Source organism: Aulonocara stuartgranti, assembly GCF_965226115.1.
Source record: "Aulonocara stuartgranti genome assembly, chromosome: 15".
Classification (NCBI taxonomy): Eukaryota; Metazoa; Chordata; class Actinopteri; order Cichliformes; family Cichlidae; genus Aulonocara; species Aulonocara stuartgranti.
Window position 1 is genome coordinate 30,051,143 of NC_138951.1, and position 15,082 is coordinate 30,066,224.

The 15,082-nt window shown below is 41.1% G+C and overlaps 1 protein-coding gene across 3 annotated transcripts in view; it reads left to right on the forward strand.

Moving 5' to 3' along the window:
• The window catches only part of cnih3 (cornichon family AMPA receptor auxiliary protein 3), a 145,400-nt gene that overhangs the window by 96,499 nt on the left and 33,819 nt on the right, over positions 1–15,082 (forward strand). For all 3 annotated transcript variants that reach the window (XM_082505401.1, XM_082505402.1, XM_082505403.1), the window contains exon 4: positions 12,368–12,480. In XM_082505401.1, coding sequence (XP_082361527.1) covers positions 12,368–12,480 — 113 coding nt within the window. The remainder of the gene's footprint in view (positions 1–12,367; positions 12,481–15,082) is intronic.

The following is a 15,082-nucleotide window of genomic DNA, read 5'->3' on the forward strand; positions in this document are numbered from 1 at the left end:
GTGCAAACATATATTACATATATATATAGAGAGAGAGCAGGCCGATATGACCAAAAATATTTATCATGATATACGTTTGAAAATTTGTGATATAACTGACGATATATTGACACTAGACAAAATACTTTACATCTCCACAACTTTATTAGTGCAAAAAAAGCCCCGTCAATGTATTTTCACTTAAACAAGCAGCTGTTTAATATGTGCATTAAAGTTATATAAAAATTTAACAGTGCAAATGCAAATTCCTTGCTGACAGTTTAACCAAAAGGCATTTCCAGTGGAAATTGGCCGACATATCCTCAGCATAACCATGTATAATATCCACAAAACTTAAAAAGAGGTTATGCACACACAGTACAATAGGGGGCGACCGTGGAACAGGGGGTTGGGAAGCGCATCTCTAACCGGAAGGTCGCTTCGCTTCTGTCAGTCTGCCCCAGGGCAGCTGTGGCTACAACTGTAGCTTGCCTCCACCAGTGTGTGAATGCGAGAGTGAATGAATAGTGGCATTGTAAAGCACTTTGGGTGCCTTGAAAAGTGCTATATAAATCCAATCCATTTTTATTATTATTATTATTATTATTATTAATACGGTAATATTATGTTGAAGCACAGTATGTATCACTCCGCGAGGTTCCTGCCTACCATAGCCATAATCTATCAAGCGGTGGGGGTTCATAGCTTAGCAAAGTCGTACTAAAACATTTGACAGATTTTCAAGCACCGTGTACCACATAAAATCGTTTCGAGGTCAGTAAACACAACCAGAATTCCTTGATAAGGCACACGGGATTATATGGGACACTGTCAATTTTCAGAAAAATCAAAGGATTGATTTTAAGTGTGCCGTATTTTCCAAAAAACATGGTAATAACGACGGCCCGCTAGCATGCTCTACCAAAAATAGTGCTTTGTTGTGTATCTGACGGACGAAAGCTAAACCAGCTCCACACCACTGAAGTTGCAGCATTTTTACAAACCAATTCTGGTTCATCCGTTTCATTCAACAATCCGCTTTCACCCTTCTCATTCTCCATCGCCGCCATGTGCACATGTGCGTTTTACCCATATTCTATCACGATATTTCATTTTCTTATCTTTGCCCAACATTATACCGGTATTACCGTGAACGGTATGATATGGCCCAGCCCTATGTGTGTGTGTGTGTGTATATATATATATATATATATATATATATATATATATATATATATACACAACACCCAGCACGCCCCTGCGGGCGGTTTATCCTTCAAGCTCGGGTCCTCTACCAGAGGCCTGGGAGCTTGAGGGTCCTACGCAGTATCTTAGCTGTTCCCAGGACTGCGCTCTTCTGGACAGAGATCTCCAATGTTATTCCCGGGATCTGCTGGAGCCACTCGCCTAGCTTGGGAGTCACCGCAGTGCTCCGATTACCACGGGGACCACCATTACCTTCACCCTCCACATCCTCTCGAGCTCTTCTCTGAGCCCTTGGTATTTCTCCAGCTTCTCGTGTTCCTTCTTCCTGATATTGCTGTCATTCGGAACCGCTACATCGATCACTACGGCCGTCTTCTTCTGTTTGTCTACCACCACTATGTTGGTTAGCCACCACCATTTTGTCCGTTTGTATCTGGAAGTCCCACAGGATCTTAGCTCGGTCATTCTCCACCACCCTTGGGGGCATCTCCCATTTTGACCTCGGGACTTCCAGGTTATACTCGGCACAGATGTTCCTGTACACTATGCCGGCCACTTGGTTAAGGCGTTCCATGTATGCCTTGCCTGCTAGCATCTTGCACCTTGCTGTTATGTGCTGGATTGTCTCTGGGGCATCTTTACACAGCCTGCACCTGGGGTCTTGCCTGGTGTGATAGACCCCAGCCTCTATGGATCTTGTACTCAGAGCTTGTTCTTGTGCTGCCATGATTAGTGCCTCTGTGCTGTCTTTCAGTCCAGCTTTGTCCAGCCACTGGTAGGATTTCTGGATATCAGCCACCTCCTCTATCTGCCGGTGGTACATACCGTGCAGGGGCCTGTCCTTCCATGATGGTTCCTCGTTTCCCTCCTCTTTCTTGGGTTTCTGCTGCCTGAGGTATTCACTGAGCACTCGGTCAGTTGGGGCCATCTTCCCAATGTATTCTTGGATGTTCGTTGTCTCATCCTGGACTGTGGTGCTGACACTCACCAGTCCCCGGCCCCCTTCTTTCCGCTTAGCGTACAGCCTCAGGGTGCTGGACTTGGGGTGAAACCCTCCATGCATGGTAAGGAGCTTTCTTGTCTTTATGTCAGTGGCTTCTATCTCCTCCTTTGGCCAGCCTATTACCCCAGCAGGGTACCTGATCACGGGCAGGGCGTACGTGTTGATGGCCCGGATCTTGTTCTTGCCATTCAGCTGACTCCTCAGGACTTGCCTGACCCTCTGCAGGTACTTGGTGGTTGCAGCTTTTCTAGCGGCCTCTTCATGGTTCCCATTCGCCTGCGGGATCCCCAGGTACTTGTAACTGTCCTCTATGTCTGCAATGTTGCCTTCTGGTAGTTCAATCCCCTCAGTTCTGACTACCTTCCCTCTCTTTGTTACCATCCGATTACACTTCTCCAGTCCGAACGACATTCCAATGTCATCGCTGTATAGCCTGGTAGTGTGGATCAGTGAATCGATGTCTCGTTCACTCTTGGCATACAGCTTGATGTCATCCATGTACAGGAGGTGGCTGACAACTGCTCTGTTCCGGAGTCGGTATCCGTAGCCAGTCTTGTTAATGATCTCACTGAGGGGGTTCAGGCCTATGCAGAACAGCAGTGGGGACAGAGCATATATATATATATATATATATATATATATGTGTGTGTGTGTGTGTGTGTGTGTGTGTGTGTGTGTGTGTGTGTGTGTGCCTTAATGAAAATATGAAAAGGACCCTTCACATTAAAACTTTGCTCTCACGTAGGCCAACCTTACATTGACTGGAAAATGAAGGAGCGTGTGTGTCTGTGTGTTTTCAGAATAATATATGCTTATTTTTTTCTATTTGCTTCTTGGATGGGCCGCCAACTTTACTATACTATACTATATGGTCATATTCCGAAAATGGCATCTGGATAATCCAACCCAGCTGAACATGGGTCTCTTTATCATAGTTCAGTGTTATGGAAGCAGTTTTATGCCACAATTGTGGTTTTATTACATATTGTGCAACAGTAGAGAGGGAGAACGAGAGCTTGCAGAGATGATTCGGCACTGTTCATGCAAGCTTTTTCGTACTGGTTTCATCATATGAATCCAGGAATGAATGCATCTGGACTGGAGAACATCTCTATGGATTGTATTGTGAGGAAAACAATAAAAGTGTAAATTTCTTCAATGAGGAGTCAGAAATGGCCCTGTTCTTACATAGCACTTTTCTACTCTACCTGAGCACTCAAAACACTTTACTCAACATGTCTCATTCACACAAGCGCTTTTTTAATGCTTTTTCTGTGTGAGTGCTTTACATCTAACAATCACACACTGATGGAAGCATGAGAGAGTAACTTGGGGTTATTATCCTGCCTTCATGCAAACTGGGGCAATCAGGGATTGAGCCATCAACCTTTATCATTAGTTATATATTATGCACTACCTCCAGAGCTACAGCCACCCCACTGTACAAGTGCCCCAAGTGGTCACAAATGAATAAGCTACTGTTAAGTAGAATTTGTACTATTTCACCATTCAAAAATGTATACATAGTTATGTAGGTTTGTAGAGAAACTGATTACTGTGCCCTTGTTTTGGAAAGTACAGTATATGAGCTGTTGTAGTACAAATTGAGCTGTGTTTATTCAAAAATTTAATGTGTCCTACTAAAAATCCCAAATATGTCATGAATGACAAAAAGCAGCATAAAAGGTAGCTGGGGGAAGTAAATGGTTACCTTTGTGTTCTGCATTAAAATGAAATATCAAAAATATTTAATAATAAATATCACTAATTAAAAGAGTTTTGGTTAATTAAGAAATGGTTTTAGCCATTTCCCCTGTTTCAGTTTCCATAGCTGCATACTGTCTTCCGTGATCCCTTGGTGTAGACTGCCTGAGAGTCTGTTCACTGTTCCACTAAATCTGATAACCCTTTTGATATGATCATGGTTCTGTATCACTCCTTTCATTCTGTTTCTGAAGATGGAAGTGTAGCTCTTGGCTCCCCTAATCTCTGTCCCCATTAAAGATTTTACTAATGAGTTTCTGCCTCTAATCTCTAGATTCAATGAACATTATGTATTTTGTAAATTATGGTGCCCATCAGTATTGAAGCTCTTTACCTCACAGTGGAAAGCATCTTGAAGCAACTGTTATTGTAATTTGATTGTGTAAAAAATAAACCTGTATTGGATTGGCTTTAAAGCATGCCCTTCTGGATGATAAAGTAGAGTGTGTTTTATTGTGCCATTATTGCATGCTATTCCATGCTCATGATGACTGACTTTAAAAAGCTAACATGGCAACAGCTAAATCTTTCTGCTTCAGTATTTTTGCTAACAGATGGGTGTTGCTACAGTGGCTACATCCATCTTTTATATAAAGTCAAATATCAAAGAGTGAAACAGAGCAAAAACAATATAAGAATGTGATATGGTGAAAGTAACATCAGAGTCAGGAGCTGTTTTCAACCCACCTACCTAGATCAGATGGTTGAACTCAGTCACCGCATCAAATTCCAGTCAGTGAGTAAATCCCCGCATTGAAGTGCACTGTTCTGTGTGCTTTCAGACAGTCTGCTCAGCATAGTCAGGCGGGTGACAAACTAGGCGTCAGCATGACTGAGGTGATATGAAGAGTGGTGATACTTGCTCAGCTTCATCGTTTCCCTCTCGTTCTCATGTCTTTTATCCTCTGATTTATTTCCCTTATTAGCTGTGAGTATTGCTCTGTGACCTGGCATTCTTACCCTGCATCCCTCAGTGGGACTGCCTGAAAAGACAGATTTTCTAAAAGCTGTTGTGAGCGAGCACACTCCATGGCATGTGGCCTCACTAATTGGACAAGGAGAGGTTGAGGGCGAGTTTGAGAGAGCCCTGACAGGCTCCACTTGGGTTCTGAAAGAAGCGTGGGCAGGAGTTTGCATTTACCACATTGGATGGCAAAATGCAGTAAGGCGTCTGGGAGCTATTTGCCTCGGCGTAGGGGTAATGAGAGGGAAATGGCGCCTGTAAGAAAATAGGCTGTTTTCCGGACAAAGTGACAGTGGATGGAAATACAATGGATGGAGACACAAGATGAATGTGTTTCTTACAAATGTCCACTCTAATATAATGACATCATGAGGTCTTGTTAAGGCCCTGGGCCACCACATTGTATCAGAGCAGAGTTTCAGCTTCTCTCCACCTTGTCATGGTTTCTCCAAGTTTCTTAAACCAGAGAAGAGCGGCTCGCCATTCTTCCCAAAGATATTTGGTAATTTGATGTGAACAGTGAACTCATAGGTGTTTTGATTCATTCTCATCAAAGCATTTACTGACAGTTGTACCCTGGGAATGGGTGCCATTTTAAGAGACCACTCCCAATCAGAATAGTAATGATTCATCACAGGATAAAGATCATTGATTAGTATTGATTTGCAGTAATACTTACTTCTAAGAGGACAAGTACAATACAGAAAATAATGCAGAAATAAACAGCTGGAGCGATGGCAAGAACTACCACTACCACCTTTGCTATAATACTCGTATCACAACCTACAACATAGTTTATCACCACGACTAAGTAGTGGTGTTCACTCAAGTGGTGTCTTTACGAAAAGTTGTTCATGTGCTGGAAAGTTAATAAATAAAATCCAATTGTTTCCCCTTTTTCAATTTAACATTAGCATTTGGTGGCCAGCGTGTTAACTTTTCCCTGATTTTTAGGTCCTCATTTTTAGGTCTGTTACTAATTAGCTGACATAAACTAATGTAAGTCTATTGGCCACAATCAACCAACTAACCCACTGATATAAGATGGCACTTGTTTTAAAAACTTTAAGCCCTTATATCCTAAATCCAGCTCCACAGACAGAGTTACATCACTGTTAGTTTTTGAGAGCAGGGCTCCATGATGTAACTTTGCCTTTATACATGTAGTGTTTCACGTCCACTTTAAGGCTACGTCAACACGTACCCGGGTATTTTTGAAAATGCAGATTTTTCTATGCGTTTGCACCTTTCGTCCACACGTAAACGGTGTTTTTGGTCACTGAAAACTGAGATTTTTAAAAACTCCGGCCAGGGTGGATATTTTTGAAAACTCAGTTTTTGCATTTACGTGTGGACGAGAAAAACGGAGAAAACGGAGAAAACGCAGCGTCAAAGGTGTGCACCTTTTTTGACGTCACACTGTGCGCCACGTTATTGTTTCGGTGAAATGAATTTCTACAATTCTGTTACTGTTAATTGTATTCTCTGCAGTGTTTAAATGCTTACATATACACACACAGTTACTGTCCCTCCACACGACTCGGTTCTGCTTCTATACCCCATCCTTGTTTACTATTTCCCACCGAGGCTTCTAGACTTCTGATTGGCCAACATTTCTACAGGTTAGGAATATATCACCACCTGTTGCTTTGGCATGTTCCTAGCAGCGTTTTCCTTCATTTCAGCGTTTACGTGTGGACGGGATTATTTTTTAAAACGAAAAATCTCAGTTTTCAAAAATACCCGTGTACGTGTGGACATAGCCTAAAGCTTTACAAAAAAACCCCGCTAACTGTGATTATTCCTATGATATTTTTCTATCATTCTTTTTTAATCCCTTTAATCCCTCTTTTACACAATCAATATAACACAAGGGTCGGCAACCCTGGGCACGCGTGCCACAGCCGGCACGCGTGCCCAGGGTTGCCGACTGGGTTAACTGATGGCATGCACGACACGCAGTGAATTAATCTGAGAAGGTGCATTAAAAAATAAATGACCCGGGCCAGCGTTGCACATCGCAAATTAGCTCGCATAGACACATTAGTTATGCCGCTTCTTGATGACGATATCTTAGCTAACAACCCCAACTACCAGATTCAACTTGTAATTGGCTAAAAATAACATAGCCTACCGATGAGAGGGATGTTGCTAGCTGGCAGTTTTTTCAAGCGACGTTGAAATTTCTACATTCCGGCCTTCAAATGCTTCAGGAGCTGTCCGCTCAGCGCAGCATCAGCACCACAGAAATACACTGATACATCCGTAGACTCGAGACTGATCAAACCAGAAAGCTTTAATGAGCAGCTGGGTTTGTCTCACATTAACTGGCTGGACAAAGAGGACATCAAAATGCAGCTGATTGAACTGAAAAGCTCGACTCTGTGGGGGTCAAAGTTTACAGAACTACGAACACAGCTGGAATCCATAGCTGTGCGTGTTCATGGAACTTGCCTTTTCACCTGCTGGACATCACTACCTGACAAGTTTAACTGTCTTCAGAACATTGCAGAGGCCTTATTGACAGTACTTGGCTCTACATATCTGTGTGAGCAGATTTTCTCTCACATGAGTGTACTCAGGTAGCCGTCTGAATGCTGGACACTCGGAGACCTGTGTCTCTGAGTGGGAGACCAGAGATCACATTAACACGTGTATCCCTGTATTAACAAACATGCCATATTAGCCCAGTTTATTTTTCTTATCATTGTTGTGAGGAGACCATAAATAGCATTTGCATTTTCTGTTGTACAGTTAATTTGCTGTTATGAAGTTGCTATGGATAAAAAAGTGTCTTTTTTTGTTTCAGAATAGCTGATAACTATTCACTGATAGCTGCCAACATCTGCGAACAAATATAATTCTATAAAGCTGTTCTATATAGTGTGTAACTGTTAATATAGAGCGTTATTAAATGTATTGCTAATGCAATCATATGGCACATTGACTTCTGAGGAAATTTTAGATGGCACTCATCATCAGAAAGGTTGCCTACCCCTGATATAACACAATCTTTTTTCGTGGCAATTTAACCAGTTTTCTTGTGGTTCAGCAACCCTAATTTAACAGTCATTCAGTACTGACTGTTAGAAAATAAGACTGACACCTACAGAGAAAGCATGCTAAATCCTCTTTATGTATAGCTACATAGATAAATAGATAACTGTCGCTTTGATACTAGAAAAAATGTGATCAATCTGAGTTAATTTAGATCATCCTCATCCTATGTTTTTACAAGTATGTGAGGGATACTGGAGCTAAGGATAACTGAGAAATGAAAATCACACGGTTTATAATTATACATTCTGGGGGAGGTTTAGCTGAGTGGTAACTTCAAGGAGTGTAATTTCTGATGCAACTCTATAAAGCTGTTTTTAAACTTTCTAAATATGATGTAAATGCTGCAGCAAATTATGATGAATTCTTGACATACTAATTCAATCCAATGCAGTAGCTTTGCATATACATAGATATTCTATGTATGTATATGTATATATAGAAAACAAACTTCGAAACCAGTGGGTGGCATCATGATGGCTAAGCATTTTGAACCTTGACATTTTCTGTTAGGGTTTTTTGGCGCTAGAAGCAGCCTTATTAGTAACAGTAGGCGGATTTATCAGTGAACTCTAGGGAGCTTGACTAAGAAGCTTGCTAGTGCAATCATTCATAAACTGTACAGTTGCAGTGCACTGTCAACAAACACTTGCTAAATCGTTGCTTAATAGGAACTGTGCAAATACTACGATAGCATTCTCGCACACTGCAGCACAAATGTATTGGACAGGTTAGCAGCTCCAGTTAGTGGAAGGTGAGGCCTAGCAAACAGCTAGCAGCTACAGTTTCCTGTTTAAGGACACCTGTGAAACAAAGTGTCTACACACTGAACTCCAGTAATACAAGAAAAAAATCAATCAACATACAACATATAGTTGACATGAAAGGCAACACTTCCAATATCCAGGCTAAACAAGACTACAAACGTGCTTTTTTTATGCTGTAAACCAGGGGTCCCCAATCCCAGTCCACAAGGGCCGGTGTCCCTGCAGGTTTTAGATCTCACCCTGGGTCAACACGCCTGAATCACATGATTAGTTCATTACCAGGCCTCTGGAGAACTTCAAGAGGTCATTTAGCCATTTACATCAGCTGTGATGGATCAAGCACACATCTAAAACCTGCAGGGACACCGGCCCTTGCGGACTGGGATTGGGGACCCCTGCTGTAAACATTTCGAAATGGGAATCCATGGTGACTGACTCACTATTGGTGACAACTTCAAGTGGCAATCAGAAGAAGTGCAATCCTTGGCAGCTCCACAATGGCTTCATGTTTCAGCCCTGGAGACGGATGCTTGGTTGGACATGTGTTACAGGGGTGTTGTTTCCTACCAATGGTAATGTCACATATTGCATCTTCAACTTGTGCCTGTTATATTTTAGTCACAGCAATAAACATGTTCGTGCATTTGTGTATCCATTAAGTGTCATAGTACAAATGTCATGAGTGCTCTCTGCTCGGTGTGGAGGAAGCTCTACAAAGTGTTCACATGGGGGTAAAATCTAGAGCCCCATGTGAAGACTGACAAACAATGGATCAGATGGTTGTAAGGGTGGCCCCTGGGCTCCACAGCTAGAGAAACAGATCTCCAGTCCCTGCCAGGCAGTCCCAGATGGGTTTTCAGTCAACACATACACAGACACACAGAGCTTCAGAAAGATATAGTTTGATACCCATTAGCATGTAATTTGATTGCATATGCTCCAACACACACATTTTTTTTATATGTGTATGTGAAGACATCCGATGGCTGATGAATAATGTGTTCTCAAGCGTACCCTAATGTTAACCATCACAACTCTATATCTGAACCCTAATTCTAAACAAAACTCAACCCTTGAGTGCATAGCGAACACAAAAATGGTGGCAATAGTCTTGATTTTTTTTTTTTCAATTCAATTCAGTTTTATTTAAACAGCACTGAATCACAACCTCAGTCGCCTCCAGGCACTTTATATTGTATGGTAGACCCTACAATAATATATATACAGAGAGTGAGCAAGCACTTCGGCGACACAGGGAAGGAAAAACTCCCTCTGTGATATGGGTCAGTGTGTAGTTCATAATCCTCACTGAGGCATACAAACAAACTCTTTCTGTATTGTGAACACATTCACTGAATTCAAATTAATCACAGCAGAGTTGCCAACACTTTATAATGGGTTTAATAATTATCGCTATTTGCATTTCTCGTTATTTTTCTGCATTTCCATTCTGAGCCATGAAATAAATTATAAATCTGTAACAGATTCATGTATGTGGTTGCAGTAATGGCAATCTCAGTAGTAAGCTCTATGCACTTATGATTGTGAAAAAGCAGAAGCTACCATCACAGCAGGAAGCTCTACAGAGTTGTCATTGCTTCCCTTTCTGACATTGGCCCAGAGGGGATTTCTGTCTCTGGTTGGAATTGAACCAACTACCTTTTATTTGTAATGCAAATGGGTAAACCACTATACTATGTGGTCACCAAGTTGGATGTGACAGTACACAATAAAAAAAATAGTAGTTTATTAGGATGACAAATTCCTAAACAGCTGTTCATACAAATATAGCTGACTCCTCAGCTGACCTTGACGAAGTAGTTTGTGATCAGACCATTTGATTTAACTCTTTTGTTTGTCTGAATGCCCATTTGTAAGAATGTAAACAGATGCTGCAGTGCCTGGTTGCTGTTTTTTTTTTCCAGCTGTAGACGTTAGAAGGTCAACTAAATGTGTGTTGTCACCTGAAACAATTTTTGTGCAGTTTTTTAAGAATGTCGCCACTTTAGCAGCCAACAGGGTGTTCTAGTAAGAAAAAGAAATTAAAAACAAACAGACCAAAGAAAAGACTTGTTCACACTATCATGGCTACTGGTTTCTAGTGGGATTCCCCCAGTAGAAAAATCTGAGTTTTATACTTAGTTGCCAACCTTCTCCAGAAAGAGAGCTCTTTCTTAAGTTTGATCCCAAACAAATCTTCCAGCATGTAGAACGCCCTCCTGATGTTACCTGTAGTTTTCCTCTTGTGGTCAAATTCCTGTTTGCCCAGATATTTACACATTTGTACGCACAAAAAAACATTTAAATACCTTTGAGAGTATTCAGAATTACACATAATATATTTTATACATTTGTTCGTCTGAGTTTACTCTTGTTTTACAATTTTGCGACCAGTGTCACACCATTAAACAAGGCCTTTAGGTACATTAAAATCCTTTTAAACATTGAGAGAACAGGAAAAAAGTTTTAAGTGCTTAGTTTTCCTGCGTGTCTTCTGCGCTGATGGATTGTGTTTATACTGTCATCTGTGCTGTCAACCAACATGAATTAAGGATTTGAACAAGAGGGCTGCTGTTCAGCTCAGTGTCACTCTTTGTATTTTAATATGTTGTTATCCCAGGTGGGAGCGGAGCGTGTGTGTGTCTGTGTTGTTGTCAATGTACAACATGAATGCTGCATTGGCATGTGCGTTGTGCATTGTGTGGAGCATCCCTTCCCAATGTGTGAACTCGAATCGATATATTTAGGTTTTGTCTTAGCAGCATATTTCTGGTCTCCTGCACTTAAAGAGCTATTCAATGGAAATGTGTTTCTCCTTTATTAGGAAACGTGTAGCAGTCTGAATAATGCATCCTGAACACTGCCTCTTTATGGCAGCGTACTGAGCAATGTTCAAGGCCAGGCGGTTTTGAATTCATCGCCCTGTATGCTGTTAAATATACATGAAAAGTGAAGTGGCTTTCTTTGTGAATTATATTTCGTAAAGTGGTAAAAAGCTGCCACTGATTTCAGTGGACAAAAATACTGGGTATTCAGGTGTTCACAGGGATTTGCATGACAAGCAATTTTAGCCATGCTGATTGCACGCCAACTCCTTTGGCAGGCAAATATATATCTGTTTAGTTTGACCTAAAGTAACTTAAGTAACTGAACCACAAAAAGCAAAGGATAAATAAAGATACTTTGACATGTTAATATTTAAAAGGAAATTTATATGTATTTCAATATTTAACAATTATGACAATAACAATAACAACGAAGCTCTGCCATCACTATGAAATAACCATTATGACGCAAAGCTCTCCGTATTATGAATTGGGGGAATTGCATATAAGCAGATTTTTAATGGGTAAATATATGTTGGGTTAGGGTTTAAATGCTAACAATGAAGTGTTTTCCTGCACTGTTGGGAATTAAAATGATAATGTGGCATCTGCTCACCAACTGCCATTGTGTTTAATTAAATATAGTTCTGGACTATCACTCAGTCCTTGTCTTAAAGCAAATGCCACTCACCCAATATCTGATAACAATGGTGCCAAATAATGCAACAAGGAGACATAAGCCTGCTGAAAAGGTCTTTAACTTTAGCAATCGATTTTTCTCCTATTTCTCTCTGTCCTGTAGCTGGTGCTGCCAGAGTACTCCATCCATGTGTTGTTCTGCATCATGTTCCTGTGTGCTCAGGAGTGGCTGACTGTGGGCCTCAACATTCCCCTGCTCTTCTACAACACGTGGAGGTAACTATCCAATCCATCGTCCCGTGTGTATCTGTGTGAATGTGTACACTTTGCCCTGATTTTTCAGATGGCATCTTATTGGCTAAGGTTGTTTTGACCCAAAGACATTTGCATTAAAAGATGAGGCTTATGATTCAGATATTTTATTTTATTTATAAGAAAATCTGTTAGCAAGAGACTCAAGCAATGAATTTTTCACCTAACATATACAATATACAGTATGTAGCCAGACATTAATGTTTTATTTCAGCACTATTTGAAGTGAATCCCTTATCCTGCTGTTATAAATACTTACTACTGCACAATATATGTATAAATCCTGAGATGGAAACAGTAACCAACAGATGTACTTTTTCTGTCATTTGAGCAAAATTTCTCTGTAAACTACTTATACCGAGCCTTTAAAGAGAACAAAATAAATGATAATTGTATTGCGCAATAGTGGCAATACAACATGAATAAAAATGCTACTTAATGCTATAAACCTCTTTTATGTTAATGCACAATTTTCAACCATTGCTTAAGAAGAAGTCTTATAGTTTACCACTTTAATTCTACAACCCTTTTTTCTGTCTGGATGTACTCAAAGTACTTCTCTGTAGATGTCTTTGTGAAGCGTTTGGGCAGTTTTAAATCTCCTATCTAACGAATGTCATAAAATCTATAACTTAGCTTTAATGGTCACCAGGGATATTAAAAAAATACATATACAGGGTTTTCAAAACCTGACTGCTTATTAACAGCTCAGTACAGAGCGCCAGTTCATCCTACCAGAGCCGAATAAATGCCATGCAAATTCACATTACGAATACATTTATCCAAGAAAAATTAAAAGTAAACTTACCTCTTATTATTATGGTAAGGAATGATAGCAAGTAGATGTGGCCTTGACCACACAGTTAAAACTACCTTGAACCACAACCCCATACCCCAAAAATCTTAAACAACAGTCAAACAGTTAACAATGATCTGAAACCAAATCGTGTTCTGTTGTTTGACTTTTGTGGTAATCACAGTTTGTCTATAATGAACGCCACATTCAAAAATAAGAGTATTCATAAGTGCACGTGGCACCAGGAGAACCTAAGCTTAAGGTTAATGATCGAGTTTGTAATTGTATTATCAGATCTTCACGCGTATGTTCTAGACACGTGAGTGAAGAGAGGAGCAGAGGTGTCAGCTGCAGGGGAGAATACTGGACAGGACTGACACATCCAGATGTGAATAGTGAGGATGTGCTGGCCCCGGTCTGCAGGATCTTCAACTCCCACCTCTGATAGAACTTTGAAAGCATTCTGACAGAAGCTTGGTACGTTGAGTCTGAATGGACCATCTTCAGCACCTCTATTGCAGAGGTGACTTGAGGCTGTATGTTATGCTCCATGTTTTGGCTGTAATCTCCAGATGGTGGATACTGGAGGTGAAGAGAGCTGTCAAGCTGGAGAAGTGGTCCTGTTGAGCATGGCAACTTATGTGATTCCAGAGTGCAGCTCAAGGCAAAAACTCCAGTTAGGCACTAGCTCAGGGAAGGGGAAGGAGCTCCCTATCCACACTGTATACAGTAGGAATGGGACTCTGCTAACCTCAACCTCAAGAACATAGTCAAATGATTGAAGAAATACTTGAGCATCTCTTCAATCCCGCTGGCACTCCTTCGTAGTGGAAGCAGAGTGTGGAGACGAAGAAGCTGATTCACCCTTCACTGGAGGTGAAGTCACTGATGCAGTTAATCAACTCCTTGGTGGATGAACTCCTAAGGTGAATGAGATTAACCCTGAGTTTCCCAAGGCTCTGGATGTTGTGAACTGTCAGGGCGGACACCCCTCTGCAACACTGTGTGGATGGTGCCTCTGGATTGGCAGACTGAGGTGGTGGTTCCCCTCTTCAAGAAGGGGGATTGGAGAGCATGTTTCAACTTTAAGTGTATCATACTTCTCAGCTTGACTGGGAAAGTCTATGCTAGGGTACAGGTGAGGAGAGTCCATCTGTTAGTTGAACCAGCAATTCTGGAAGAACAATGCATGCTGGTCATTAAACACTGCACCAGTTCTTAATCCTGTGTAGGATATTTCAGGGTGCTTGGGAGTTTGCCTAACCAGTTTATATGTGTTTTGTGGAGAATGCATAAAACTGTGTCCCCCATGGTGTCCTGAGGGAGTCACAGGAGTATGGCTACAGGCTAGCCGATCCCTGTTCAACCATGGCCAGAGCTATAGCTGTATTGCCAGCAATAAGTTGGACTGCTGGAAATTGGACTGCTCTCTGTCACTAATTCTATTCATAATTTCTGTGTATGGAACTTCTAAACACAGAAAATGAGTGAAAGGAGTCTGGTTCAGTAATCACAGTGGTCATATCTGTGCTTTATCGATGAGATGGTTATGTTGGTTTCGTTGCGCAATGACCTCCAACTTGCACTGGGGCTATTTCTGGCCTGAGATTTGTGGCCAAAAAACGGCTTTGTGCTCCCTTTTTCTTGGACCACATTAAACACTCTCCTGATGATTTTATCGACTCAGTTGCTAGTTTAAGTCATTGATAAAACAGCATGATTTTTAAGGGTAATTGTGAGTGTAAGAAAGGAGGGTAAACCAAGGTATGC